General features: G+C 51.4%; 13 protein-coding genes across 13 annotated transcripts; 7 read left to right on the forward strand and 6 right to left on the reverse strand.

Moving 5' to 3' along the window:
* Nucleotides 1–113: 113 nt before the first annotated feature.
* Nucleotides 114–2,188, forward strand: IAR55_004993 (pre-mRNA-splicing factor PRP46; the record flags this gene model as incomplete). Its single annotated transcript, XM_066948087.1, has 12 exons — nucleotides 114–268; nucleotides 342–530; nucleotides 604–767; nucleotides 828–934; nucleotides 992–1,108; nucleotides 1,163–1,242; nucleotides 1,305–1,359; nucleotides 1,416–1,540; nucleotides 1,596–1,718; nucleotides 1,774–1,883; nucleotides 1,937–2,034; nucleotides 2,096–2,188. The coding sequence occupies 12 exons, from the start codon at nucleotides 114–116 to the stop codon at nucleotides 2,186–2,188; spliced, it is 1,416 nt and encodes a 471-aa protein (XP_066801546.1).
* A 67-nt stretch (nucleotides 2,189–2,255) lies between these two features.
* IAR55_004994 (adenylosuccinate lyase) lies at nucleotides 2,256–4,290 on the reverse strand (the record flags this gene model as incomplete). The annotated part of the gene is made up of 11 exons (XM_066948088.1): nucleotides 2,256–2,715; nucleotides 2,790–2,905; nucleotides 2,966–3,045; nucleotides 3,103–3,253; nucleotides 3,305–3,608; nucleotides 3,663–3,692; nucleotides 3,747–3,810; nucleotides 3,867–3,975; nucleotides 4,037–4,090; nucleotides 4,150–4,192; nucleotides 4,262–4,290. The coding sequence occupies 11 exons, from the start codon at nucleotides 4,288–4,290 to the stop codon at nucleotides 2,256–2,258; spliced, it is 1,440 nt and encodes a 479-aa protein (XP_066801547.1).
* A 547-nt stretch (nucleotides 4,291–4,837) lies between these two features.
* IAR55_004995 (malate dehydrogenase, NAD-dependent) lies at nucleotides 4,838–6,517 on the forward strand (the record flags this gene model as incomplete). Its single annotated transcript, XM_066948089.1, has 10 exons — nucleotides 4,838–4,868; nucleotides 4,952–5,040; nucleotides 5,183–5,338; nucleotides 5,478–5,626; nucleotides 5,683–5,827; nucleotides 5,878–5,965; nucleotides 6,016–6,051; nucleotides 6,103–6,266; nucleotides 6,327–6,428; nucleotides 6,482–6,517. 10 exons carry the CDS (start codon nucleotides 4,838–4,840, stop codon nucleotides 6,515–6,517), a joined length of 996 nt encoding a protein of 331 aa, XP_066801548.1.
* A 1,645-nt stretch (nucleotides 6,518–8,162) lies between these two features.
* IAR55_004996 (uncharacterized protein) lies at nucleotides 8,163–11,083 on the forward strand (the record flags this gene model as incomplete). The annotated part of the gene is made up of 11 exons (XM_066948090.1): nucleotides 8,163–8,494; nucleotides 8,549–8,683; nucleotides 8,738–8,862; nucleotides 8,918–9,023; nucleotides 9,078–9,263; nucleotides 9,319–9,396; nucleotides 9,592–9,943; nucleotides 10,124–10,301; nucleotides 10,491–10,647; nucleotides 10,701–10,749; nucleotides 10,802–11,083. 11 exons carry the CDS (start codon nucleotides 8,163–8,165, stop codon nucleotides 11,081–11,083), a joined length of 1,980 nt encoding a protein of 659 aa, XP_066801549.1.
* A 207-nt stretch (nucleotides 11,084–11,290) lies between these two features.
* Nucleotides 11,291–12,811, reverse strand: IAR55_004997 (uncharacterized protein; the record flags this gene model as incomplete). Its single annotated transcript, XM_066948091.1, has 5 exons — nucleotides 11,291–11,596; nucleotides 11,639–11,718; nucleotides 11,853–11,958; nucleotides 12,007–12,180; nucleotides 12,332–12,811. 5 exons carry the CDS (start codon nucleotides 12,809–12,811, stop codon nucleotides 11,291–11,293), a joined length of 1,146 nt encoding a protein of 381 aa, XP_066801550.1.
* A 219-nt stretch (nucleotides 12,812–13,030) lies between these two features.
* On the reverse strand, nucleotides 13,031–14,200 carry IAR55_004998 (uncharacterized protein; the record flags this gene model as incomplete). Its single annotated transcript, XM_066948092.1, has 1 exon — nucleotides 13,031–14,200. One exon carries the CDS (start codon nucleotides 14,198–14,200, stop codon nucleotides 13,031–13,033), a length of 1,170 nt encoding a protein of 389 aa, XP_066801551.1.
* Nucleotides 14,201–14,526: 326 nt separating this feature from the next.
* IAR55_004999 (uncharacterized protein) lies at nucleotides 14,527–15,593 on the forward strand (the record flags this gene model as incomplete). The annotated part of the gene is made up of 3 exons (XM_066948093.1): nucleotides 14,527–14,533; nucleotides 14,667–15,229; nucleotides 15,294–15,593. 3 exons carry the CDS (start codon nucleotides 14,527–14,529, stop codon nucleotides 15,591–15,593), a joined length of 870 nt encoding a protein of 289 aa, XP_066801552.1.
* A 30-nt stretch (nucleotides 15,594–15,623) lies between these two features.
* Nucleotides 15,624–17,375, reverse strand: IAR55_005000 (translation elongation factor Tu; the record flags this gene model as incomplete). Its single annotated transcript, XM_066948094.1, has 8 exons — nucleotides 15,624–15,880; nucleotides 16,121–16,249; nucleotides 16,324–16,680; nucleotides 16,770–16,815; nucleotides 16,871–16,951; nucleotides 17,051–17,066; nucleotides 17,109–17,151; nucleotides 17,315–17,375. 8 exons carry the CDS (start codon nucleotides 17,373–17,375, stop codon nucleotides 15,624–15,626), a joined length of 990 nt encoding a protein of 329 aa, XP_066801553.1.
* A 386-nt stretch (nucleotides 17,376–17,761) lies between these two features.
* Nucleotides 17,762–19,143, forward strand: IAR55_005001 (uncharacterized protein; the record flags this gene model as incomplete). Its single annotated transcript, XM_066948095.1, has 5 exons — nucleotides 17,762–17,809; nucleotides 17,978–18,054; nucleotides 18,124–18,169; nucleotides 18,895–19,023; nucleotides 19,084–19,143. 5 exons carry the CDS (start codon nucleotides 17,762–17,764, stop codon nucleotides 19,141–19,143), a joined length of 360 nt encoding a protein of 119 aa, XP_066801554.1.
* Nucleotides 19,144–19,346: 203 nt separating this feature from the next.
* On the reverse strand, nucleotides 19,347–20,560 carry IAR55_005002 (uncharacterized protein; the record flags this gene model as incomplete). The annotated part of the gene is made up of 6 exons (XM_066948096.1): nucleotides 19,347–19,409; nucleotides 19,501–19,720; nucleotides 19,871–20,234; nucleotides 20,325–20,360; nucleotides 20,426–20,477; nucleotides 20,531–20,560. 6 exons carry the CDS (start codon nucleotides 20,558–20,560, stop codon nucleotides 19,347–19,349), a joined length of 765 nt encoding a protein of 254 aa, XP_066801555.1.
* A 257-nt stretch (nucleotides 20,561–20,817) lies between these two features.
* Nucleotides 20,818–21,572, forward strand: IAR55_005003 (mitochondrial 54S ribosomal protein uL6m; the record flags this gene model as incomplete). The annotated part of the gene is made up of 2 exons (XM_066948097.1): nucleotides 20,818–21,480; nucleotides 21,540–21,572. The coding sequence occupies 2 exons, from the start codon at nucleotides 20,818–20,820 to the stop codon at nucleotides 21,570–21,572; spliced, it is 696 nt and encodes a 231-aa protein (XP_066801556.1).
* A 25-nt stretch (nucleotides 21,573–21,597) lies between these two features.
* Nucleotides 21,598–23,351, reverse strand: IAR55_005004 (uncharacterized protein; the record flags this gene model as incomplete). The annotated part of the gene is made up of 4 exons (XM_066948098.1): nucleotides 21,598–21,670; nucleotides 21,723–21,830; nucleotides 22,023–23,233; nucleotides 23,292–23,351. The coding sequence occupies 4 exons, from the start codon at nucleotides 23,349–23,351 to the stop codon at nucleotides 21,598–21,600; spliced, it is 1,452 nt and encodes a 483-aa protein (XP_066801557.1).
* Nucleotides 23,352–23,559: 208 nt separating this feature from the next.
* IAR55_005005 (uncharacterized protein) lies at nucleotides 23,560–25,911 on the forward strand (the record flags this gene model as incomplete). Its single annotated transcript, XM_066948099.1, has 8 exons — nucleotides 23,560–23,776; nucleotides 23,824–23,906; nucleotides 23,979–24,062; nucleotides 24,115–24,389; nucleotides 24,439–24,820; nucleotides 24,870–24,925; nucleotides 25,034–25,814; nucleotides 25,870–25,911. 8 exons carry the CDS (start codon nucleotides 23,560–23,562, stop codon nucleotides 25,909–25,911), a joined length of 1,920 nt encoding a protein of 639 aa, XP_066801558.1.
* Nucleotides 25,912–26,667: the final 756 nt, after the last annotated feature.

Below are 26,667 nucleotides of genomic sequence, written 5' to 3' on the forward strand. Positions count from 1 at the left end.
AGACCGATCGATTTGATTCCGTTCATCAATTCGCTCTTCCTCTCACTGGGACTGAGATATCTCGAATCTCTCTTGTTCCGTTCTCTTCAGCTACTCTAGACATAGCACTCAAAATGTCCACATCCGTATTACCGCCTTCTGAAGGTACTGCTGGGCCTTCGTCGTCTGGTCTCCCACCCCTCGCCGACCTGGTGCGAAGAAGTACGAAACGCACTCGTGTCATTTATGGATTAGACGGAGCAGGTGCAGATGACGGCCTGGCCAGAGCGTGAGTGGGCAGCACGAGTCCTTACCTACAACGATAGTATTTGCGTGCTGAGATGCCTGGTCACTGTCGATAGTAACAAACTCAAACTGGCTTCGAAGTTGGCGACAGAATACAAGGATGTTCAGACATTGCCTCCAATCTTGCAAGCTCAACAAGCAGGTCCTGCTGGGCCCAAACGACCAGGTCAAACACCTGGACCTGCTGCTTCAGGCCCTGCAGTACCCGGTCAAAAACTCATTGGTGGACCAGATGCAGAGCCCACGTAAGTCGCATTGACGGCATAGATCGGAGAGATGGATGACTCGCTAACATTATCAATCTTCATTATATCACAGATCATCATCTGCTCCTGGACCTGCTGCTGAACCTCGTGCTCTCGTCAAATTCAGACATCAACAAGGATTCGCCGCTGAAGGTGGTCAGACCGGATCTAAGCTGTCTCAAGCGTTGATGAGGAAGAAGGAAGCGAGGGAAGTCAAACCGGAATATCACCCACAGTGTGAGCTGTGATCTTTTCCCTTTCCTGTATGAGATTTGCTGACATGCTCCTAAACGACAGGGAAACTCACACGAGTCATCTCGGGACATATGGGCTGGGTCAGAGCAGTTGCGGTAGATCCTGGAAACCAGTGGTTTGCAACGGGCGCAGGCGATCGAGTTGTAAAGGTCAGCTTCGAAGTTACTACTCAGACCAAAGATTCGGCTGACATGGCTAATTTTTAGATCTGGGACCTCGCCTCTGGAGAGCTCAAGCTTTCCTTGACTGGTCATATCTCTACTATTCGTGGTCTTGCCGTCTCAGATAGACACCCATACCTCTTCTCAGCAGCCGAAGATAAGGTGAGTGACCCACACTTGAGTGGTCAATCAGTTCAGCTGACTCATTTTGGGTAGATGGTCAAATGTTGGGATCTGGAGACCAACAAGGTCATTCGACATTACCATGGTCATTTCTCAGGTGTCTACTCCTTGTCGTAAGTGAAAACTCCTTCTCTGCGCCAATTTCTGCACAGTAGAAGCTGACATGTCCATTCAGCGTACACCCAACGTTAGACGTGCTCGTCACCGCTGGTCGAGATGCGAGTGTGCGAGTGAGTCAGGGTCGCCATCTACGAGCGTAGAGGCCTATTGACCGGTCGTTCTTTAGGTATGGGACATGCGATCACGAGCCAATATCTTCACTCTCACGGGTCATACCAGTACCGTTGCCGATGTCAAAACTCAAGCTTCCGACCCTCAAATCATCTCCGGTAGTATGGACAGCACTGTCAGGTGGGTTGATTTTTGACCCTTTTCGTTGTGGCCACTGCTGACCTCTTCACAACAGGTTGTGGGATCTTGCAGCTGGTAAATGCATGACAACCCTCACGCATCACAAGAAATCGGTTCGTGCGCTTGCCATCCACCCTACAGAGTATTCTTTCGCGAGTGCCAGTGCAGGAGGAAACAAGTGAGTTTGGTTCTCCACCGCTGAAGTTGACCGAATGCTGATCCAATTCGAACAGTATCAAAAAGTGGAAGTGCCCAGAAGGAACTTTTGTCCACAACTTTGTCGGTCACGAGGCCATTATCAACACCATGAGTGTGAACGAGGAGGGTGTGATGTTCTCTGGTGGTATGTGTCCTTCCTCGTCCGTTCCTTCGGAACCCAGCTGATCGATCGTACAGCGGACAACGGAACACTCACTATGTGGGATTACGCTACTGGTTTGCCATTCCAACACCTGAAGGATATCCCACAACCAGGTTCTCTCGACGCCGAAGCGGTGAGTGGCTTGGACTTTATGGCACAGTCTGGACAGCATGGCTGATACAGCATCTTCCCAGGGCGTGTTCTGTTCCACCTTCGACAAGACAGGAACACGACTGATTACAGGCGGTGCGGACAAGACGATCAAGGTGTACTCGGAGCAGGCATAGAAAGACAGAATGTATACGACCACAAGATGCATTGTACGAAATACACATCCGTGCTTTCCATCTATGTTTACACGGACAGCTCTGCTATTTTGACGTTCTTGAGGTCCTCCTCGTAAGGCTTGAGAGCAGGCTTGACCCAATCTCTGAGGAAACCGTCGACCTGTTCAGGTGCTCTTCCGACGAAAGTCTTGGGGTCCAGCAGATCGTCCAGTTGACTCCAGATGGGTTCAAAGTAATTGTCCTTCTTGACTCGATCAATGAGATCATTCTCGCCACCTTGCTCCTTGACCACAGCTCCAGCTTGATGAGACAGGACTCGGATCTTCTCGTGACATTCCTGTCTGTCTCCACCAGCCTTGACGATAGCCATGATGATGTTCTCGGTAGCCATAAAGGGGAGTTCTTGGCTGATTCGTCGACCGATCACCCGTGGGTAGACGACGAGACCTTCAGAGATATTCTGGAGGGTAGTGAGGAGGATGTCGGCAGTGAGGAAAGCTTCGGGTATCGTGACTCGTCGATTGGCACTGTCGTGACATTTTCAGTCAGCTCCGTAAATACATGTATGGCACAGATGAAGAAAAGAGCGAGAGCGACCGACCTGTCATCCAGGGTTCGCTCAAGCCATTGAACGGAAGAGGTCATCAGGGTGTTCTGGTAGATGACCATGAGATGACGGGCAAGAGAACATGCTCGTTCGCATCGCATCGGGTTGCGCTGAACGTATGTTCGATCAGACGGATGAACTCATGGACGCAAAAGCCTTCAACGACGCACTTTGTAAGCCATGGCGGAACTACCGATCTGATCCTTCTCGAAAGGCTCCTCGATCTCCTTGAGATTGGCAAGTAACCGGACTGTCCGTTCATTCACACGTCAGTAGGGCCAAAGTCCAGGAGAAAGACGACACTCACTATCGGTAGCAATCTTGTGAACGGTGGCACCGAAGCTTGACAACGGACCGAGCACATCGGCATCAATCTTCCGAGAATAAGTCTGACCAGTCACAGGGTAGGCGTAGGGGAAACCGAAGAGCTCGGTCACTCGTTTGTCCAGAGCCTCAACCTGTGCTAGAGGTGAGTTGAAGGATACTCCGTATGAGTGACGGACACGTACCTTGGCATGGTCACCGTCGAAGAGAGCCAAAAAGGAGCCCTGAGTACCAGTAGTACCCTTGACACCTCGGAAACCCAAGTCGCTACGAGCCCGCTCGAGGTTTCTCAAATCCCACAACAACTCCTGAATCCAAAGAGTCGCACGCTTTCCGACGGTTGTTAGTTGCGCAGGTTGGAAGTGAGTGAAACCGAGGGTAGGGAGATCTCTGTATTGTTCGGCAAAGGAGGAGAACCGAGAGATGACGGTAGCGAGCTTGGGCAGGAGAATGGACAGGCCTTCTCGGAGGAAGATGAGGTCGGCATTGCTGTTTGACGACAAGTGAGCAAGTCTGAAAGCGTAGGCAACACGAGCGACTTACTCGGTGACATAGCATGAGGTGGCACCCAAACTATTTGATGTCTGTCAGATGATGTCCTCTCTTGCCACTAATGGGGGATCTCACTGAATGATACCGGCGGCAGCGGGTGCAACAGTACCGAATGTGTGGACATGAGCCATCACATCGTCTGAAAGAGTAACCTTGTCAGCTGGATCTGCGAACTCCGGGTCTATTCGGACTGACGTCGTCGTTTCTTCTCCTCGTCGGCGGCGACCTTCATCTGGCCCTCGTCGAGGTCGAGATGAGCGCGCATCTGCTCGATAGCATCGTCCGAGATATCGAGACCAAGCTCCTATGGTGTCCCATTAGTCGCCGAGTCTGACCGCACAATCCAGTCACCGAGCAGCTCGCACCTTCTCGGCGATAGCCAGGTTGAGCCATAGCTTTCTCCAGGTCCCGAATCGGGTCTGTTCGTTGCTGCATGAGCGTATGTAATAGCTTTGTTCGGATGTGAACCACTGCCTACCCCGTTGGAGAACAGCTTAGACATCTCCTTGGATGCATAACGACTACATGATGCATCGCGATCAGTTTCCACATCGCTCGAGACGGAGCCGATAAGGTTTCCGGATGCTCACGAAGAGAGGGGAGTCTGATAGGTGTCCATGTTGGGCCACTCCTGATATGATCGAATCAAGAACCAACCAGCTCGAAGCGAGGTGATTGTATCCAAAGGTCAAAAAGTCAACAGGAAAACGTTCAGACTTTTTGTGGTAAAAAAACCCTTCTGCCCAAGGACAACGATTGAGGATGATAAGCGAATTGGTTCCGATATTGCTTGCTGCCTGTTTGGGTGTCAGCGAGATTGCCACGTCATTGGCCCCAATTGGAATTCGAAATAGCCGGTGTGTACCCTGGGGTTGGGGGTGGGTGGGGGACAGCAAATGTATGATGTCGGTCACGTGCGTTTGGCTTTGGGCCCCCAGAAGAGAGGAGACCACGCGCATACACACACACACTGGGTAAGGTAACTAGGTTTAACGACCACTCACGTTCTTGCCATTTTGCGACCTATCTCTCTCTCTCCCTCTCTCTCATCATCAGCCTTGGAATCAAATACATCACAGTAGTGAATACATCAGGTCACTCTTTCTCATTCACCTGTGCTGACGATCCACTTACCCACTTCCTCAGCCTACACATACTTGTACATCATGGTCAAGGCTGTCGTTTGCGGAGCTGCGGGCGAGTACCCATTCCTGGCCCTTGGCGTCGCCAGTCGCTCACTCATACATCCCACACTGACCCTCCTGTCTCCGATGCTACAGGTGGTATCGGTCAACCTCTGTCCCTCTTGCTCAAGCTCAACCCACTCATCACCGAGCTCTCCCTCTACGACGTGGTCAACGCTGTCGGAGTGAGTAGTGTTTCATCTCGGTTGCTCAGTCCTTATCACCCTCCTTTGTACCGGCTCGTGCTGTGACTCCGCATGGTGATGACGACTGCCCGTCTCACTTCTTCTGCTGTTGCATTCACGGACCTGCTTACACCATCGCCAGGTTGCTACCGATCTTTCTCACATTGCAACTCCCGCTCAAGTCACTGGTTTCCTTCCAGCCGACAATGGTGCTGAGAAGGCCCTGAAGGATGCCGACATCGTCGTCATCCCAGCTGGTGTTCCCAGAAAGCCGGGCATGACTCGTGATGATCTATTCGTGAGTCAGCCTCCAGAGTCAGCTACTGGAGTCACAAAGAATGATTGCTGATGTTCATCGGCCATCTGCTTCTGCAGAAAGTGAGCTATTGTCTCCTACACGGGCTGACATATGGAACCATGCTGAAGGCTTCGTGCAGGTCAATGCCGGTATTTGTGCCACTCTGGCCCAGGCCATCGCCAATGCATGCCCCAAGGCATTCATCCTTGTCATCTCCAACCCCGTCAACTCGACTGTCCCCGTCTTCGCTGAGACATTGAAGAAGGCCGGTGTTTTCGATCCCAAGAAGTGAGTGCATGTGTAGTGGCCTAGCTGACTGCCTCTACTAGGCTCTTCGGTGTCAGTCACCTCGATGTCGTCCGTGCATCGACCTTCGTCGCGACTGCCCTCGGCAAGCCTCAGGACGCTCCCAAGTACTCCGTTCCTGTGGTCGGCGGACATTCCGGTGCCACCATCTTGCCTTTGCTGTCTCAAAGCAAGCCCGCCATCGTGAGTCTCACTTGCGAAAACAAGATCGCCAGTTGATCTGGTGATGTTAGTCCGAGGAACTCTTGAACAATAAGGAGAAGCGGGACGCCCTTATCAACCGCATCCAATTCGGCGGAGACGAGGTCGTCAAGGCCAAGGGTGAGCGATCTGACTAACACTTCATGTCCCACACTAACAACGCGTATCAGACGGTGCTGGATCTGCTACCCTTTCCATGGCGCAAGGTGAGCTTCCTTGACGAGACTGTTTGGGTTCCGTACTGACGAACCCTGCAGCTGGTGCTGAGTTCACCGAATTCGTCTTGCAAGCCGCTTTCGGCAGCCAAAAGGGCAAGGTTGTTCAGAGTTACGTTTTCCTCGGCGCGGAGGCTGGAGGTGATGGAGTCAAGAAGGAGATCGGATCCGACCTTGATTACTTCTCTGTCAACGTCGAGCTTGGAGTGAGTTGACACGCTCTACCTGGATGTGTTGCGGACGTAACCTGATCATTGTTCGCACAGCCCAACGGTATCGAGAAGATTCTTCCCATCGGCTCCATTGATGACGCAGAGAAGACTCTTCTCAAGGCTGCCGTGGAGGAGCTCGGCCCCAGCATCGAAAAGGTGAGGACTTGTTTGCATCTGCCTCTAATGTTGCTGACACATTCATCATTCAGGGAGCGACCTTCCAACCTGCACCTCCCAAGCTTTAAAAGCTATGCTATCATTGGCTGACTGTTCATTTGCCCGAAGAGAAAGATATACAGTGATTTTTGAGAGAAGTGCACCCACGACTACTCTGTGGTCTAAAAACAAGATGTAACATATAACGTGCTGAACTCTTACGTCTCATTGATATGGCGCACATTGTGTATAGGGATGAGGAGAGACTGGCCATGGGCTCGTGCGAGGTGGGGCTTGCGTCTACCGCCACTTGCACCGATGTAAAACAGGGGGCCGAAAGCGTTTTTGAGGGGGAGGGGGGGGCACATGCTGACAAGGTGGTGCTTGTTGCTGACATCACTGACGCGACACCGGGGTGCTTGGAGGGCGAGGAAACCCATCCTGCTAGGCCCGTCTGAGTGTAATGTTTGACATGATCGTCTCACTTGGCCGGGTGGGGCAACTGTGTCTCGACTATCATCACCACCAAGGCATCACTCCTGCCAGGGGAAGATGCTTGGACCTCGGGAATGTTCCTGTTTCATCGGATAATCTTACTGTAACACGCGCACTGATCACACTTGGCCGAAGACACAGTCATCATGCCCATATTCCGCTTGCAGCTATTCGAGTGATCTTGAAAGCGCCCATTCCGCTTCTTTGACCTTCTCCGCACCTCATCCCCGAGATCTATGCCTCCGCCAGGAACACACCGTGGATATGCATTCCGAAACAGGGGACCCTCGACAACGCAGTACATGTGGGCTTACTCTGATTTCAGCACGTGTACAACTTGAATCGACTTCCTTCCAATCCCCTTCTCCAACCAGCTCAATCTCTTGCAGTGCTCACCCTACTGATTAACAAGCGCGGGTCGTTTGGATACTCGTCAGTGACATACTGCGCTATCGTCCTCTGGCTCCCGATACAGCTTCGGACAGGAGTACATGTGAGTTGAACCCTGCCCAGCCGAGTACAATTTCCCGCCTCCTCCTCTCTCTGCCTTTCTCTTCATCGCAGGTGTCACCATTGCTTACGTTTGGCAGAGCAGACAATAGCTCAAAACACGAATCTAGAGGTCTTGACACACGGATATCGAAATCATCGTTCCTTTTGACCTTCATCATCTGTCAACTGGGACTGGTTCCCCTCATCAAACGCTCTCGATACAGACGTCTCACATCAGCATATCATCATGGACACCATATTTCCTGTCGACCATTCCCTGCTCTATCAGGCAGATACTTCCCGAAATCATATCAGTCCTTTCCCGAGCCAAACACTTTCGCAAATCTTAGATCGTGATGCGAATGACTGTTCCCTGAGCGACGGTATCGAGCACCTTGAAATGTGGGCAACGCCACACGAGTCGATCGCTGAACGGTCACTGGCAGATTATAACGGTGATCATGGGATGGACGAGGGAGAAGAAGGGTTGTTTGGTGGAGGTGGGTCGTCCTCCCAATCCTCAGAGGCCTCAATGTCTCGTCCGACGAGGTGACTGATGAGAAAGCAGATGTCAGGACTAGTGTGACAAATACATCTCCATCACCAATTTGTGCCCTTACAAGCTCCTCCCATGCCAATCATGATTCACCGCAAGGGCTCAGTCACGCCTCTTCCATCTCCTCGTTGATGTCTCTCGACTCTTCTCGATTCCAAAGCGACAGCGAGCTCGCGATCGAACCAGTCTCGATGCAAGACACATTCGGTCCCTCGTTCGACCACTATCATCAACAGTCTTCCTTGTCTCCGGCATTGGCTGTCAGGGACACATATCTGGAGACCAGTACAACACTTAACACTCAACTTGGTCTCTATCACCGTGTGACCAACCTCGATACTAGTGTTGGAGATGCTCAATCGCTTACATCATGTGTTGAAACCATCCAAACTCCTCTAACTGAACGGGTACCCGATTTCGCAGCAGCGAATCATGGTTTGGGTAAGGTGTTCACCAACAGACAACGAAGCGCGAGTCGAAGTATGCCGTGTCCGAGGAATCGGTCCGAAACGCTCTTTGTGAGGTGGGTTAAACGTGATTCTGACCCACTATCGTCTCGCGCTCATCTATCTCTAAGATCCGAGCGAGCCGACTATCCCGGTCAGCCGAACGATACCTTCACGTCTTGTCGCACATCCCGAGCTCCGTGGCCAACGGATGGTGCTGCCTCCACAGTTCCTAATCTGGTCGACGTAGCAGCGCCACTGAGAAGGTGAAAATCCTCTATACTAATCCTTGGCCTCCTGATTGATCGATCACCCCACAGAACAATCTCAAATGCATCTCTTACAATAAGGAAAAAGAACCCAACTACCAGTCGACAGCTGACGCTATCGCGAGCACGTCACAATGCAACACTTCTCACGCGGGTACACTCAAGACCAGATCTAGGTGAGATGGAAGAGACTTGCCAAAAGGCCAAAGGAGACTGACGACTTGGCCTCAGTGGACCAAGCCAAAGTCCACCAAGACCTGACAAAGCTGGCTCAGGAAATCCACTCTTGCACAGGCAACTTCCATGAGAAAGCCAAGCGGGCATGGGTGGAAAAATGGTACGTCTGGTCCAATTAGCAAACACGCTTCATCGCTGATCGGGCATACTATAGGCTTACATTGAGCTACATGTACCCTGCTCATAATGCTGCTGTATCTCGACAACGTCTTTACAATTCGTATACCCTTTCATGTCAAGATTACGGTCAGCTTCCCATCACTGCCGCGACTTTCGGCAAGATAGTGAAAAGTGTTTTCCCAGGCATTCAGTCCCGACGTTTCGGTGGCAGAGGTCACAGGTGAGGAAGTCACGCAGCTGCTACGAGGTCCTGGTTGCTCATGCCGAACACGCAGTAAATTTCACTACATCTCGCTGGCCCCAGCGGTCCTGACCGAGAAAGAACGGTTGAGCCCATTCAACGATGTCGGAAGGTGAGATGAAGGCATGATAAGGAGCTGACATTTCAGTGAAGTAGATGTCCAAGGGTTTCCTGGGGGCAATGCTCGATATTCAAAAATAAAGGAATGCGAAGATCATAAGTCGAGTGAAGTGGAAAACTGTATCTCGTCAGCTTGGTAAGACACCTTCGTCCAACCTGTGACGGTGAGACTCATCTCGCCGCACAGCGCCTCCATGACGTCAACAATATCAACGAAGTCCGGTGCCAATCGATCGTCAAGTGTCCGGCAACGTGCGATCTCAGTGGACGGACCTTGTCAGCGACCCTGCAAGACTCTCTTACGAAGGCATACAACAGCTGCCACTGGCCACCTCGTTCCTCATACTGCCAGTTTTCATTCAGACCCTTCGCCTGTGTCCTCACTATCGGAGTCTCCGGATATCAACACAAGGACTGACATCGTCGACCCCATACTTGAAAAGTCGTCTACAGCCGCTTTCTGGGATGCTTTTCGTCAACACCAAGTGGTGCTGGTTGAGTGCATCAAGGGATACCAATTCGATAAGTTCGAAGTCGACGTAAGTGAAGATCATAATTGATAGTTCCTAATCCACAAGTGTCGAACCTTCTGGCAGTCCTTGCCTCCCACCACGTTCGCCTTATGCCTGAACGCAACAATGATGACAATGGTCACCTCGGCCATGGCTGTCACCCACGACGTGAGTGTGCCCTCGACTACTCAGAGCTGATGAATACAGCACATTGTCGGCATCCTGCTGAGCAGACTCATGACGCCATGCCCTCGCTCAACGCAAGGCTCCCTTCGGCAGCTTGCCGACAATCTTGAGTCGATTATGCTGGAATCTCTCCACAAATTTCCACCTGAGTTTGGAGACACGAAAATCGAACTTGCTGCCAGAGCCGCGCACACCATCGGTAAGTCAAGGAAACACAAGTGAAACTGACCCGGATCAGCTCGGGTACTCGACTTGCAGCACCTCTCTTATTCGCTTGCTGAGATCCTCTCCAATGAGAACCAGATACGAAACATGGTGGTCGCATGGGACAATTTAAACATCACACACATCACCGATCAGTGCGCTCTGTCTTGTGACTGCGATCAAGCCAAGCTGGAAACCGTACTGGCGGAGTTCCGCCGGTGGTTGACCAGAATCGAGTCGAGGTCTTCGAAAGACGGTCTTCCAATCCAGAGCTTGAGTGAATGGGTGGACGACACCTTCAGATCGGTGCAAGACACTGCGCCATGGCTCACATTCTCGGCGTGAGTAGGCTCTGAAGTTGGGTGGATCTAGAGACGTGTTGATTCTCTAATAGTATCGTCCGACGAGTCGGCTTCGTGACCTCCCAAGTGCTACGGGATCTTGTGTGGGTTCCCATCACTCAGTGGATTCCGAACAATGCTAACAACAGTCTAGACGTTGAAGAGCGACCAGGCGTTCGGTTCTTTCCAGTTGCTCAAAACTTGGATCGATGATTGGGTCACCATTACTGCAATCCGAAAAACAGCGTTGTTGACTGGAAGTGTCGGCAGTGCCAATCATGAAGGAAACGCGACACCCTCAATGGAGACGCTTTTTCCTTCCGAAGGTCATGTCAGTGATGCAATGCAGCTTCCTCGACAGCTCTTCGGTCCACGATCGGAACGACTCGACCAACTGGAGTTCGACGTGGTGAGGAGTTCATACCTTTCTGCTTAAGTTATCCTTCGAAGCCAGGGACGACCCCATAACGACCCCGCTTCCTCCTGTCGGTGTCGATCACAAATCAAAGGAAAGTTGGCCGTCACATGTCACTTCGTTACAGGTAGCTCATCAAGGTATCGTAAAAAAACATACACATACGTCTTGGAGAGACATGAATACACACATGATCGGTGCAGGTTTACAACGTTGCTACTCTAGTCGTTACAGAGGTTGCCATCTCGTGTCCCTTCGGGTGTGAAGCAGGATTGTGGCTTTGTCGTGGATCGATCTGGGTCGACCCCAGTCACCAGTCCTGCCTGGCACCAAGTTGGAGACCTGAGATAAGCTCACGTCACTCGTGATGTTGCTCACCAAGTATCTTCTTCCCTCTTGTAGAGCGGCTGAGTCCATCGCTCTGGCATCCCAAAGATTGAGTGAACCCAAACGGAAAGCTTCCTTACGCCCTTCCTGGGCATCGTGAAAGCGCACCATACGAAGGTCCCGAACATTCCGCGGTGGGCATAAAACCTGAGGGCAATCAGCACTTGATGAAGTCTCTCTTCTACCCACTTGTAATTCGGCTCCGATCTCGGATTGCACATTTTGCATCTCTTGACTCAAACGTTCGCTGGCATGACGTGCGAGATGGACTATTCGATCGGTTGAAAGGGTTCTGACCCGGCTGATAACGTCACTAGCACCGAGGAGCTGGTCCAGATCGCTCTCGAGCGTATCGGGAGGGTTACCTCACTGGGTCAGTCGAGAATCACCGTACAAGACTTACTGTAGACTTGGTCAGACTCTTCTGCGTATTGTGCCAAGAGCCCAGCCAGATCTTCTAATCTCCCCAGATCTCGTCTCATCTTGTCCTCCAATCGAGTACGCTCGGCCTGGTACCGGTCCTGCCTGTCAGCAGTATCAAAGACGCCTGAACTCACCTTCCACCTATCCTGTCGAATTTGCTCTTCATCCTCATTCCAAGGTGATTCTCGCACCGTTCTGTCACCATTCGTAAACATAAGAGGGAAAACGTTGTCTATCACGACATCCATGAGAGAGACGATGCCCCCATCAATGGAGAGGCTGGATAGACTGGCAATGAATGGCTGAGGCTGCAGGCCAAGTTTTCGATCCCACTTTGCTAGGGATGTTGAGTTACCGGCAACAACCAAGTGTGAGGATTCGAAAGCTTCCAGCACATCTGCGCCATCGCTCCCTGACTCAAGCTGGATATTCAGCGTGGGACCCATCACGAACACCCACCTTCGCTCCTGTGACGGCCATTTTTCGTCCCACCGCGATCTTGCCTTTGGCGACGGCACGGGACAAGCAGTCGTCTAACTGAGCACGAATACGATACCACCCGTCACTGAGCTCTAGATAAGCTTTTGGAAGTTCTTTCTCGCCATCACTAGTGTTATGCACTGCCGATACGAGCAGAATCATCGGAAGGCTCGGAGAAGAGTCGTGCTCTTGTATCCGGCGGAGGATCGGCCGTTGAGCTGCACCGAACTCGCGTTCGTATCTAACGGTCAGTTCTGAGCGACTTTCGTAAACTGACCTATATCTGAGTTGAGATGTGATTTCAAGCCATGACCATTTAGAAAGGAAGAGGTCAGGCTTCGCTTGGACTTGCCCGGCCAGTTTCCATAAGATTTGAGTCCAGTGATTATCAACCCACTGCGCCGTCGCAAAAGTGCAATGTTCCTGTTGTAGCTCTCGCAGAGCTTCTTGAGTACCCATTATAGAGTCGTCTTCTGTTATAAACTGATAGTATTTTGCATTGTCAGGATTCAAAATCCAGATTTCGGCGGGACTGAAGTCAGCATAGTCCCCAAACGAATGTACCTACATGCCGAGCTCGCGCAGGTTCGCTTGAGTGTAGTATTGAGGGTGGAAGTGCATGTCTGTGTAACTACATCGATCCGGTGGGGCTGTTTGGTCAGCTTGTCTCTTCGTGCTCTACCCACGGTTCAGATCGAACACAGATCGATAGGCGACACCAGGTTTTGGTGAAGGCTGCGACTGCGTGAGAATTTGTTTGAAGGGAGTCATGAATCCTCGTTTAGATTTGTGCTGAGTGGGGGTCGCACCGAGACCGATCCGCCTGATAGACGCGGATGGAGTTTTGAGCATGATTGGTTTTTTGTTACTTCCGAAAGTGTTCGTGGTAGTAGCGAGTGGTATGCGGGATGGAGTGGCAGGTTGTTCATTTGCAAGGGGATTCCGTGAAGCTGGAGTCGTGGAGAACTGATCAGAGACCGATCCAGAAGGGTGTTCACCATCGATGTCGGCAAAAAGCGAGAGCGCTTTAGCCACGCTTGCCGTACTGGGTGGAGGTGCTGCTTTACCGGAACCGAGTTGAAATCCAAAGGTCATGGTGGCTGGGGTGATCATTGCACGGGAGGAAGGACCTGGTATCGATCGCTCTGTATTGGTATCCGCGAAGAGAGCAAGCGCTTTGACCATGTTTGCATCGCTCGGTCGCCCGATTGGCTTCCCAGACCCAAGTTGAGATCCGGGGGCAGACAGGGGTGATTCGTTGGGTATGAGAGTCGAGAACGTGAAAGCAGGATCGTTTTCTATATACTCAAACAGCTTCGCAGCTCGCTCTGCCGCTTTTTTGGAAGGAGGAGGGACCGCCACTCCTCGCCCGGTGATGAAGCCGGAGGTCAATCCAGATGAAGACGAAGCGATCGAGTCCGGTTCGAGACGAGGACGTTTCTTCGGTGGCGATAGCTGTTCTTGAGTAGGAAGGATCAAACCTCTTGCTTCATCTGCCTCCCACAACGCTCGAGCTCGGCTAAGAGCATCTGCCGAGGGCGGAGCCAATAGCTTGCCCCCCGCAGTCGCGAAGCCGGTCATTGGAGGTAACAATGAGCTGGCGGTAGATGACTCGTGGTCGTCACCGATGCTGGCGCCCAGCTTTGTCTGACCATCATCCTCAATGTCACCTCCATCCATATCTCCAAAGTCATCCAGATCATCCGCTCCTAATCCAGTCAGCAAATCGCCCAAGTCGGTCGGCATGATGATATCGGGGATCGCGTCTTGCAAACCGACGTCCAAAGCCAAGGCCGCAGAGGAATCAGATCGCGATGAGACGGGCGAGAGAGGACGGACTGGTCGCATCACAGCCAAGGACGTGACGGTCTAACGCGACGCATAGATTCGTCTGCGTGTTGGAGTGATACGGGAAGAGGTGAAGAAGAAAGACAAGAGACGAGAGGAAAAGAGGAGAGATGAGAGAGATGACGAGTTTCTCCAGGTAATGTCGAAGATAAGTCGCGTGAATGGTATATTACGTAAAGCTAATTAAAACCCCTCCTGGCCCAAAACGTCTAATCTGAAATTTCTGACTATTGCTTCCCTTCGTTCTGCGGTCTCAACACGTCAACCGCACAACGGCAGCGATACAGCATTGTCAACGCCGTGAAACTACCAGTGGTGCAACGGAGATGACAGGTCAGTCAAGGGAAGCGGACTGAGCTGCTCGTTTGGTTGTCCCTCCTCGTATAGCTCATTTGTCCTTTTACAAACAGATCAACAATTAACGAAAAGTAAGGTCTAAATCAACCGGTACTCTGCTAACGACAAGGCTTGAACGACTGTCAAGCTGCGTTGCAAACGGCAGTTCAGGCTCTGTCACGCCGAACCGATTCTGAGGCCTCACACCCAGGTCTCGGAGACGTGTTCGCTCAACTTCTCTCTAATCTTCGGCAGACTGTGACTTCGCTGAGTTTGGCCTTTAAACCGCCAGTCACCATTCCAGCAGCTATACAACAGCTCGATAAGGTATCTGATCAAGTCGGAAGGCTCATCAGCTGTGTACTTTTGGCTCCTGGAGAGCTGGCGACAGAATGGCGTCAGGGTATGAGTAATATTGGAGTAGAGATGGTGAAATACCTTCAAGTGCTGGTGTCGGATGGGGATTATCTCGGTGCGACAGGAATGGTCTGGGAGGCAATTGACAGTCTTGCCAACGATTTGTCCAAGGATGAGCCGGCAGCGGTCGCCAAGCGATGGCGGCATCAGCAGAGCGTTGTGAAGGATGCTTGGGACGAGTTCAAGGGGATATTGGAAGGGGGTGACGATGATGGCTGGGACGAGCTTGACATGGGTGAAAGCTTGACCGAAAAAGAAAGGACAAGGACGGAAGCAGTGAGTTCTAAACATCAAGGAGATAAGCTTATGCTAGGCGAAACCACTGTTCGCATTGCATCAGGTATTGCATGCCATGTTTCCCCGTTACCTCGACCAGTGCAAGAGCAAATATCGCGCCGTCCTCGAAACATCATCCTCATTCGTCGACTCTTTTGACAAAGCCGTTTCCGCAATGCATCCTGAGCAAGACGAAGAAGAGGTCAACGAGGCTTTGAAAGAGTTGGAAGCAGTATCCAGACGCTTGGCAGAGACAGTTCACGACACTGCCATCGATCGATGGCGAGACAGGCTAGATCTCGAGAAGAAGAAATGGGAAGAAAGACGACTGGACTTGACTAGCCTATCGGTAGCCATTGAGTAGGGTGTATGCATATGTTAAAGGGTCTGCCTGTTACTCATAGATCTCAGAGACGATACCAGTACCGATAGTCTTGCCACCTTCTCGCAAGGTGAAACGAGACCCGGCCTCGAGAGCGATGTCGTGAACAAGGTCACCGACCATTTCGACATTGTCACCGGGCATAACAAGCTTCTCGTGAGCACCCTCGGTTTCGGGAGGGAAAGTCAATTGGACAGTTACGTCGGTTGTTCGAATGAAAAGTTGAGGTCGGTAGTTGGCCATGAAGGGGGTGTATCGACCACCTTCTTCTTTCGTGAGAATCTGAGATTGTCAGCTTTGCGCCATGTCGCAGCCACTCACATAGATTTGGGCCTTGAACTTTTTGACACTCTTGATAGATCCGGGTTGCACCAAGACTTGACCACGCTTGACCTGCTCTCGCTTGATACCTCGGAGCAGGGCTCCCATGTTGTCACCGGCTTCACCTCGCTCAAGCTCCTTATGGAACATTTCTGCCTGTCAGCCACGTCGATGCGACATTCACTCACCAATACCTGTTAGTGTGGTCTTGATAGCAGCACCGAGACCGACGATTTCCACTTCCGAACCTTTGGTGATCGTTCCTCTCTCAACTTTTCCGGTGACGACGGTTCCTCGACCGGAAATGGAGAAGACATCTTCGACGTACATCAAGAAAGGCTTGTCAAGATCACCTGGACAGTGAGCATTTGCTTTTGGCATTGAGACTCACGAGCTGGGACCTCGAGCCATGAGTCCGCTTCAGCCATAAGCTCCTGAATCTTCTTGGCACCTCGCTCAGGGTCTCGTCCCTCCAAAGCAGCGAGAGCAGAACCCATGACGATGGGGGTGCCCTCACCGTCGTAGCCGTATTGACCGAGAAGTTCACGCATTTCCATCTCGACCAACTCGAGCATTTCTGGGTCGTCTACTTGGTCGACCTTGTTGATGAACACAACAAGCTTCTTGATGCCAACTTGACGAGCAAGAAGAAGATGCTCTCGAGTCTGAGGCATCTGTCCGTCTGTCGCAGAAACAACAATGATCGCTCCATCAAGTTGGGCGGCACCGGTAATCATATTCTTGATATCTGGAAATTAGCTTTGAAAAAGGGCGATGACCTACAATCGGCGTGACCAGGGCCTGAGAGATCAGCTTTGCTTCAATTTCGCCACTCACAATCTATATGTGCGTAATGTCGATTGGCAGTCTCGTACTCGACGTGCTGAAATTTCATCAGCTCGGCGCAGGTGTCATGCAAAAAGGATATCCATACATACAGCGGTACTGATTGTGATACCTCGAGCTTTCTCTTCGGGAGCCTTGTCGATTTGACTATAGTCCATGAATTTCCCACCACCCTGCTCGGAAAGAAGCTTAGTGATAGCGGCAGTGAGAGTGGTTTTTCCATGGTCGACGTGCTGCTGTTGTCAGCTGGATCAGATGATGCGTGTACCTACGCCGATGGTTCCGATGCTGCGGTTGTCAGCGAGACTGCTTTGGGTCTGTGCCACTCACTTGAAATGAGGTTTAGATCGGCTGAACTTGCCACCTGCCTCGGCTGCGTAGCCACGAGTCGGGAATCGTCGAGGAGTCAGAGCGACAGCTCGCACGCGAGGGGTGGGGAGGGGCTTGGTCGCAAAAGACCTGGCAAGGGGAACGGAGGGACCGGCCAACGGACGAGCAGCTACGAATCAGCTCGGACCGGCGGATCAGGAACCTACCTCGAATTTCGGTCGTTCGAAGGGCCGTAGCAAGACGGGTCTGGATGGTGTTACGCATCATTTTGTAGGAGATGTCGGAAATCGATCGACCTTGAGGAGAAGGTGTGGGGGTTTACGGATCGAGAGATACGGAAGAAGTCACAGAAATATCAAGTCAATTGAAATCTCCAGGCGAAGGCAGGAAACAAAGTCAAAGCAAAAATACCACGTGCAGCTTCTAAGAACAGCATATCTCCGATCCTGTCCCGATGTGGCAGTCATTACAAAATCGCAACAAACATTAGAAACCCCTTTTATAACAGGGATTACAAAAGGTCTACAAGTAGGACCCTATCGTGATTGAGTGGAGGGAGTCCACTGACCGTCTCTTTTGTCTTCCCTTCAATTGATCGTTATTGTGCTCTCTCCTCTTATACGTTCGCACCGGCCGCGTTCCTCTCGGTCGACATGGATTATCAAGAGATTCTCGACTTCGCTTACGGTCTGGCAGAGAAGGTGAGTTGAGTCTCTTCCAGGATTTGCCGCCCGCCCTCATGCAGGTTTCACAGTGAGACGATCCTCCAAGCCTCCGCGAAGAGATGGGCGGCGGCGACCGATATCAACGAGAAGAAGAACTCGGTCGACGTAAGCCAGGTAAGGTCTTAGAGCTTGGCTGACTTGCAGCTCGTCACCGAAACGGATCAAGCGGTAGAGGAAATGATCAAGACCGCGGTTGCAGACAGATATCCTTCTCATAAATTGTGCGCTTGACCCAAAAAGACAGGACTGACATTCAGTATCGGGGAAGAGTCTTACGCTGCGGGTGATAGACCACCTCTGACCGACGAATACACTTGGATCGTTGATCCTATCGATGTGAGTCCAGCTCCTTTGTGCCTGCTAACGAACAGGGCACGATGAAGTAAGTGAACGGCCAAAGTCATTGCTCATTGCAGCTTCGTTCATTCTCAGTGAGTTTCCTTTTGATCAGCTGCGAGCTGATCGTCAGTCCCTCCGTCGCATGCTCCATTGGGGTCGCACACAACTCACGACCTGTTGTCGGAGTCATTGCACTGCCATTCTCCAGCCAGATTGTGAGTCCCGACAGGTGAAAGAGGCTGATCGATTAGTTCTCCGCACGTCTTGGTGGAGGGGCAACACTCAATCGCACGACTCCTCTACCCCTAACTGGAGGGATACCACAGCCTCTAACAGAGTTGTCACGCTGCATGATCGGAGCAGAATGTAGGTGACTATTCGGTCTGCTATACTAACGGTAGAAGGGGGCTCCGATCGTAGCGCTGTGACCTTCGCTGCAAAGTCTGCCTCCTTTGTCAGGCTTGCCGGAGACCCTAGCAAGGGGGTGGAACGCGGTGTCATGGCGCATGCGTTGAGGAGTGAGTCAAGCCTTTTCCCGTCCAGACTAATTAGAAATCAGCTACCGGAAGCACTGCTTGTAATGTCGCTGCGATCGCTGCTGGCCATCTAGATGTTTACTGGTAGGTTTCTCTCGGAACGGAAGCTGCTAACGACAGGGATGCTGGGTGCTTCCCCTGGGATGTCTGTGTAAGTGTCTTGGTAATTCTGGAGCTGACTTACAGGCGGGTGCGGTCATTGTTCATGAAGTCGGAGGGCTATTCTCTGGAGGTAAAGACACGCTAGACAGTCCCATGGCGGAAATCCTCATGGGGCGACGCTACATTTTCATACGAGCTTTACCATCCACGCAAGTAAGTGGTGTCTGTCCAGCAGCGCTGACTGGACAGACCGAATCTGCAGTCGAGATTCAGCGTCGACTCGTCCGAACACTGTACGACGTTGTCGACGAATGGACAAACGAGGATATGTAATACTGCCATGTATAGATGCTGCCCTTCGGTAAATCACGTTGTACCATATACTCGTCCAAGAATAGATGATCTGAATGAGTCTTGATCATGGCAATATGCTGAAGCTGTGGCACGCGAGGCCGAAAGGTGCAACGACCTCTCCGCAACGCAGTAGCCCTTGTAGCCTTTCAAAAGCATGCAGAATTTGATCACATACTTTTCTCTTACAAAAAGTCCGCAGCAGCCTTCCTCTTCTTTCCCACACCACTTCCATCTTCCCCTTCGGTCTGAGGAGTCGGCGATGAGTAACGGTATCGTGGTTGTTGCGCCCGTTTCTCGGCCTGCCAGATCAGCGTAATTAGGGCTAATGTAACTCACCGGCGACGCCGAAACATCTGGCCACATAAGACCGTCTTTCGGAGGTTGTACCTCAACTGGCTTGGCAGGCGAGGCTGAACCAACCGGTTGCATATGTATAGGAGGCGGGTTGACAGCCACCCCTGGGACGGGCGATCCTATCGGAACGGGCGAATTGACTACAGGAGAAAACGGAGGTACGCCAGCGGGAGGAAATGGTGGTCGGAAACCGGGTGGAGGACTACCATCAGCTTGCGCATCACAGTCTGGACTTACGCAAAGGGCGGAACAGCACCAGGCGTCAATGTTGGAGGAGGGAGCCCTGGGTATCCCGGTGGCATGCCAGGAGGGAAACTGAGCGGTCAGCGAGTCCAGCGACACGATCACTCACCCTGGAGGGAAAGGGGGTGCTCCGTTGAACGGTGGAAACGGCATCGCTGGTGCAGGATTGTTCCTCGCGGCCATCAACAACTTGTGCTGAGCCAACGCACCCTGCAGATCAGCCTCAGGGATGACGTTGTACGATTGTCGAGGTCGTCTTGCTGAGGCGGCCGACGCCAACGCAGCTGTTCCGGCCTCTGCTTCTTTCCTTGCCTTCCACTCCGCCAACGCATTGGTAGGTACTCCTTCCATACCGAATATCTCGATATCGTACCCGTCTCGTCCAGGTAATGTATTCGTAAGCCTGTCATGGTGAGCAATGAGACTGATGTATCGGTACTCACGGCTCCGGATCACATTTGTGTACTTGCTGACTGTGGACCATCAAACCTCCAGCGGTCTAATTATCAGCTGGGTTCACCACCAACCTTCACTCACATTCAACTTCCTCGGACATAACTGACATTTGAAATGCTTGGATTTTTGGTGCTGTAGCAGAACTGTACATATTGCCTGGTCAGCGACAGGTCGTGTTGATACTCCAACTGATATCAGAGTAACCTACCTTTATCATCCTCAAACTCCCTCTCGCAATACCAGCACCACGGCTTGAGCACCTATGATTGCCATCAGCTTTGTTTCTTCGAATAGAGATGGGATTTGCACATACGAAGACTTGGGCTCTCTTCTTCTTACCCATGGTGTGTCTGATGTGGTCCTGGATGTGAGGTCAACACAGATGAACGAAGTGAAACGAGAAGAGAAGTCAACAGTTCAAGATGCGAAGATGAGGTGCGCAATTGGATGTTCCGGTTTTCAGACTGGCAAATTACGTAATTGATATTCGCCTTTGGCCTTCACGTTTCGACTTTTCCATCCACCATTGTTGCTTTTGACGGGAGAGCTTTGATGTCTTGCATACCCAGATCAGCACAAGGTATCCGACACTCGCTCACAATGTCCGCTTCCAAAGCGCTGCTACCGCTCCGTCGCCAGCTCCATTCCAGCAGCATACAACGCTCTCATATAGGCAAAGTCCCGGTACCCGTTCCAGCCTCGGTCACACTAGATCTTCCCTCTCTTTCTGTCTCGCCGTCCCTTCCCGCTTCTTCTTCTCAAGCTCAACGATTATTATCCGTCGCTGGTCCTCTCGGATCAGCGTCCCTACCCATCGCTCCATCTGTAATTCTGACCGCTCCAACGACCGCCTCACCCCACATCACCGTATCAGTGCAGGATCCCAATGTCAAAACTCAGCGGAGCTTATGGGGTCTTACGAGGACTTTGATCAACAACGCCGTAACTGGTGTCTCGTCAGGTTTCACTGTAGAGGTACGACTGGTTGGTGTGGGTTACAGAGCAGCGATTGAACCTATCCCTCCGGTCTTCCTGGATTTAGCCAGGCAAAAGTCTCCTCATACCTCAGGAAGTTTACCGCGCGAACGTCTCAACATCAAGCTCGGATTTGCGCACCCTGTCCTCATCGATGTTCCTCCAGATATCAAAGTCGCTGTACCTATACCCACCAAAATCACTCTGACCGGTACCGACAAGCAAAAGCTCGGACAGTTCGCCGCGACCATCAGGCATTGGCGGAAACCGGAGCCGTACAGAGGCAAGGTGAGTTGTGTCGCGATGACCACCGCTGACTTTCAAAGGGTATTTTTGTTGGCGATGAGACTATCCGTCTCAAAGAAATCAAGAAGAAGTAGCAATCGACATCATGCATTGATGTGTTCACCCCCAAGTCCTGTCTTCCCACCCAACCCAGAATTCTTCCGACTGTTTTACATCATTGACTCCTTTATCGCTGCAACCTAACAGTCCCTGCCACAGCGGTACCACGCCTTCGTGCTCTTCACCGATGACCTGTCCAGTGTCTTTTAGCACGTAGTCGGATTGACCTGAGCTGCGGTGGACGATCGCGAGTGCAGAATGGAATGGTGGCGGTGGTACATGAATCGACATTACTTGAATTGATCTACGTGTCAGTTGGCTCTAGGAGAGCGCAACTTACTCTGGAAGGTACATTTCGACTGCACGGGCTTGCTTTGTAATGGTCGCTTGATAATAGCCCAACCATTCTGCGTCCATCTGAATGGCTGATCTTTTCATGCCGCTCACGCTGCAACAATGAGCGCCGTCCACAACCACATGCTCACCTGTTCAGTGCACAACTTGCCACAGCGACACGTTGCGCGATCAATAATCTTTCGTCACCGGTACCAGAATCCGATCTTCTTCTCCTCCAAGCTCTGGATATTCCTCCCGGAAACTCCTCAACGTTTTTAGTCTTGATCCGGTTGAGGAGTCCGTCGGCGATCGAAGCTTCCATTGGCGAATCTACGATAAAGTTATACCAATCATTTCGGACTGGGCATCCTTCAATCGAGTTCTCACGCCGATGATCAGTACTGGTCGCAAGCACCTCGCCGGTCAAACCGAAAACTATGAAACTTATCATGCCGCTCTTGCATGTCAGAGACTCATTCGTCTGGATCAACCAGAAGTCTCGAGATATCCTCTTGCAGCCCGCGACGACGGGCCATTTTGCGAGGTCAGGGGTCAGAAGGCCCAGTCCACCACCAAATGTACTCCACGCTTCTCCACAACCTAGTTGCATGAGGACATGCAGCCGGCTGATCCAGAAGCGCAGGGCTACACAGAAATCGTCGGCAGAACCCGTATGATAGATACCGGATTCGAATCCCTGAAAGGACAGCTCCTTGGTGGTGCCATATGCACAATCATTCTCGGCCTTGGGGGCACTTGATGGTGGAGGTGACATGGACCGATGTCTGTTGAGCGTATGTAGTAAGCGACTGATGAAATGTGAACGTATGTAAGCGACGCGGTCCAATGCTGAATTGAGAGTATGGGTATATTCTTGAGGCCGAGAGTCAGTCAAGCTTTTCAACGGCGACTGCTGAGGCAGCAATTTGGGCGTAGGAGCCTTGAACGAAGCTCCCTTTGTCTTCAACAGAGCAGAAGCGGTTGTCGGTCCGTCAGCGTGCGCCGTCGAAGTCGTCATCTTGGAGGTCATTTTTGTAGATAGCACGCCAGGAAGAGTTGTCGAGGACATTTGTCTGTAACGAGCAATATCGCCTGCTTGTGGCGTTGCCCCATGAGTCTCACCCGCCTCCTCTGCAACAATCGTATCTGGTGAAATCGTTGTGTCGCCTCCGATCTGGCGTCGATCCGGCTGGCATGCCTGGAGTTTCTTCGACTCATCTTTTGGATGGCTGACTGTAGACGGTGAACTCTTCTTATCATACTGCACCGCATGCTGAGTTCTGTTGCTGTGTGTTTCAGTGTCGAGTATTCGCTGGACGAGTTCAGCTTTGGTGAGTTTTGAGAAATTGGGCACCTTCAACTAGTAGGAGAAACAAGATAGGCAAGTCGTACTGTTGAGGCCCCGGAAGTCGGCTCACCTCCTTGCATTTGATTTTGAGCTGTGAGACCTTCATGGCCTGCAGATCCTTCTCGTGCATGATGATCAGGAATTACTGTCCACCGATGATGGTTAGGGAAGGAGAGAGGAAGAGGAAACACGATAATGCTGTTTGCGCTTTGGATGTGTCTCGTCAACGTCACTCACTGATTGATTGATTTTCCGCGACGCGTCTCTCTTTGCCTTTTCCCTTCATTGTCTTGCGCTCCTGCTCTCTCTTCACCTCGACATACATCTCAACGGTCCCCATGTCATCGGAGCTGTCGTACCCTCACCGTCACCAGCTGCTTACTGACTTGCTTAAAGAGTGTTCCGTTCCTGCTCTGAAAGGCTCCTTTCGTGTTCCGTTGAGGGCTCCTCAATCATTCGACATCGCCCTTCTAGATGAGGTCAGGTCAGTTGCGCTGGACGCGTTGTTACTACGAGGATGGAGCAGGAAGGGAAAACAAAAGGAGGATGACGACAGTGAGTAGTGTGGACTGCTTGCTCCCCAGTCGCTCACCCGACTGCAGTCTTCCATCGACTCGACGATTTACGGTTGCAGAAGTCAGACTTTGAGACCATAGGCCGTCTCGGCGACGGTCAATACGGAGTGGTGAGTTTATCTTGACCTCACAGGTTCATGTTGACGAAGGAGGACACTGTGCTGAGAAATACTCGCTCAAAGATCGACGCGGTCAGATGTCGGTTGAACGGGCGAGTCTATGCGATGAAAACAATGTCGAAAGCAGCAGCGATTCGAGCCGGCCCCGTGAGTGACATCACGGTACCGAATGCCGAGGCTGACGAAGAGAGTACTGCAGCAACTTTCTCTGGCTATAGAACGGCATATCCACATGTTATCTCATTCGTCCGACGAACCTTCGCCCATTCCTAAGCTGGTGGCTGCTTTTCAGTCGGAGGACACGTTATCCATGGTAACGACCTACGCAGCTTGTGGATCCTTGTGGGATTGCATGTGCTCAACGACTGCGGTCGATAACGTACCTGGAATCATGACGGAAAACGAGCTTCGATGGTGGGCCTCTCAGATGGTCACAGCGATTGAGTGGGTCCACGCCCGTGGTTTCGTACATCGGTAGGTCGTTCTCACGCAAGTCGAATATTACCCTGCTGAGATTTCTCAGCGATATTAAGCCACACAACTTTCTTGTTGATGTGAACGGCCGTCTTCTTCTCACCGATTTCGGATCCGCTGCTCAACTTCATGTCCCTTTGTTTTCCACGGATCGTTCTTTCGTGCCCAAACCCCTTTGTGCGGTACCAGTCGGAACTCCCGACTACATAGCACCTGAAATTCTCCTCATTGCAGAGGAGCTCGTCGTCGAAGCGGCACAGAATCGGACGGATGAACACGATACCGTCCATCGGTTGAAGGAGGAGCGAGGCTACGATTCAACAGTGGATTGGTGGAGTTTAGGTGCTACTCTTTACGAAATGTTCACCGGGCGCGCACCGTTCTGGACAGAGTCGATTGAACGGACATACCAACTACTCATACATTACCAAGTATGTTTTATGGCTTTGTAACGTTTTGGTGGCTAAAATACGTTTGCAGGGTCACTTGCAATTGCCTGACTCGACGTCACCGGCATTGCACCGCTTGCTCCAAGGGTGGGTGGTATCTCCGGAATTTCCTACTGACTGTTGCAGCCTTCTGAGCCTGCACAACGAAAGGTTCGCCAGTGGCTCAACTATTATGAAGAACTCATTCTTTACCAGATATGAAGATGGTGAGGCGAAGAATCTCGGATGTCTACGGCCTGAAATTTCGACACAGCCGGTCTCGTTCCCGAAAGCCATTGATCTACATTCGTTGTCCTTCGGAGAATATGGAACATCAGACGTCGACGAATTCACCTTCAATCATTTCTTTGACGCCTCAAGGTCGACAGACATCACTACTCCTTCTAATGAAACAGCTACAGTCGGATCGGACAACGCGGAAGTGCTCACTCGATGGCTCGGATGGTCGTGGGACCCCGATCCAGACTTTTTCTCATTCAATCAATCCTCAACTCAAGTGACCTCAAACCGACTGTTGCCAACCCAAAATGAGCACTTCGTCACCCCTGCTCGATCCTGTTACTCCAGTAGTGCTCTCGAAAAAGGACAAAGGCCTTCATCCAAAGATGAGCACGCTCTTACCAGGTCACATGATCGACCTCGACTCTTGTCCGAAAGACAGGCATTTGAGGAGTTGATTCATTGTGTTCAAATGAGCGCAAGAAAACGTATATCGGGTGGCAGTCAAAGCTCATTCGACCGATCGCCATGGCCCCGTCGCCTTGTTGACGCTTCCCCAACTCCCGCTCCCCATACAAGAGATGCGAGCCGGGCGATCGGTTTCACGTCACAGGAGCATCTTTCGTCCAGGTATGTGGCGCATACGGTTGCCGCTATGGATGCATCGCACATACAAGCTCGTCATATCTCTCGAATCGGCGTAACGCCGTTCTCAGACCTGGAAAATCGACATGCCAGTATTCAGCACAACCTGGATGTGAGTAGCGTGAACTTGTGCAGTTCGCTGATGCAAACCAGACTCTCTATGATAGGCTGTTTGTACTGAGAACCCACATGGAGTCTTCTTGACATGACATGTACGTTACGCAGTGAAGCATGAATTTTCAACGTTCATGAGCAAGACCATTCCAAAATGTCCCGTTTAGGGTCAACTGTTTTGGAGCTCTGATCATCCGTGTCATTGATTGTTCATATCTAAACCACAATTTGCAGTATGCTAAGTAGGATCCAGTACCAATTCCCGAATTGTGAGTAGAATCAACCGATCTGTAGATGTTACAACGAATGTCAGTAATTTGGTCTTCTCCACAAAGTGTCTTCCCTGCCCCGGATCGCAGCAGAAGACCTACTCACTTGGTAAGAAATGGATCTCATATCATTTTGTGCGATGTGAGTGTCACGAATTGCGGGGGGAGCTGGGGGTTAGGATCAAAGTTTGCCCTATGATAAGGATGTGCCTCTGGCTTGTCACAAGAGTAGTGGGACTTCTGGTACAAGATCATAGCCTCGCCCTCGATTAAGACGCAAACCAACCAAATCTTAACAAACTTTGTCGAAAGGCACACAGACCTCCCCGAATCTTCAGCGGCTGAATGTCATAATCACATTCCAGTACGACTCGTAACATTACCGAATACCGACAGATCTGTCGGAATTCAATGATCAGTCGCTTTCCTAACTCCTGGAGGAAGCGCAAACACTGTTGCATCGTTCCGCGGTCAACTAGCTTTTCTCTCTTTCTCTCAATACTCTTTTCTTCTCCTTGAGCATGCAGTCATTATCTCAACAGGTTATGAGCCTGGGCGTTTAACGACGATACATCGGCACCG

Source organism: Kwoniella newhampshirensis, chromosome 9 (genome assembly GCF_039105145.1).
Source record: "Kwoniella newhampshirensis strain CBS 13917 chromosome 9, whole genome shotgun sequence".
NCBI lineage: Eukaryota > Fungi > Basidiomycota > Tremellomycetes > Tremellales > Cryptococcaceae > Kwoniella > Kwoniella newhampshirensis.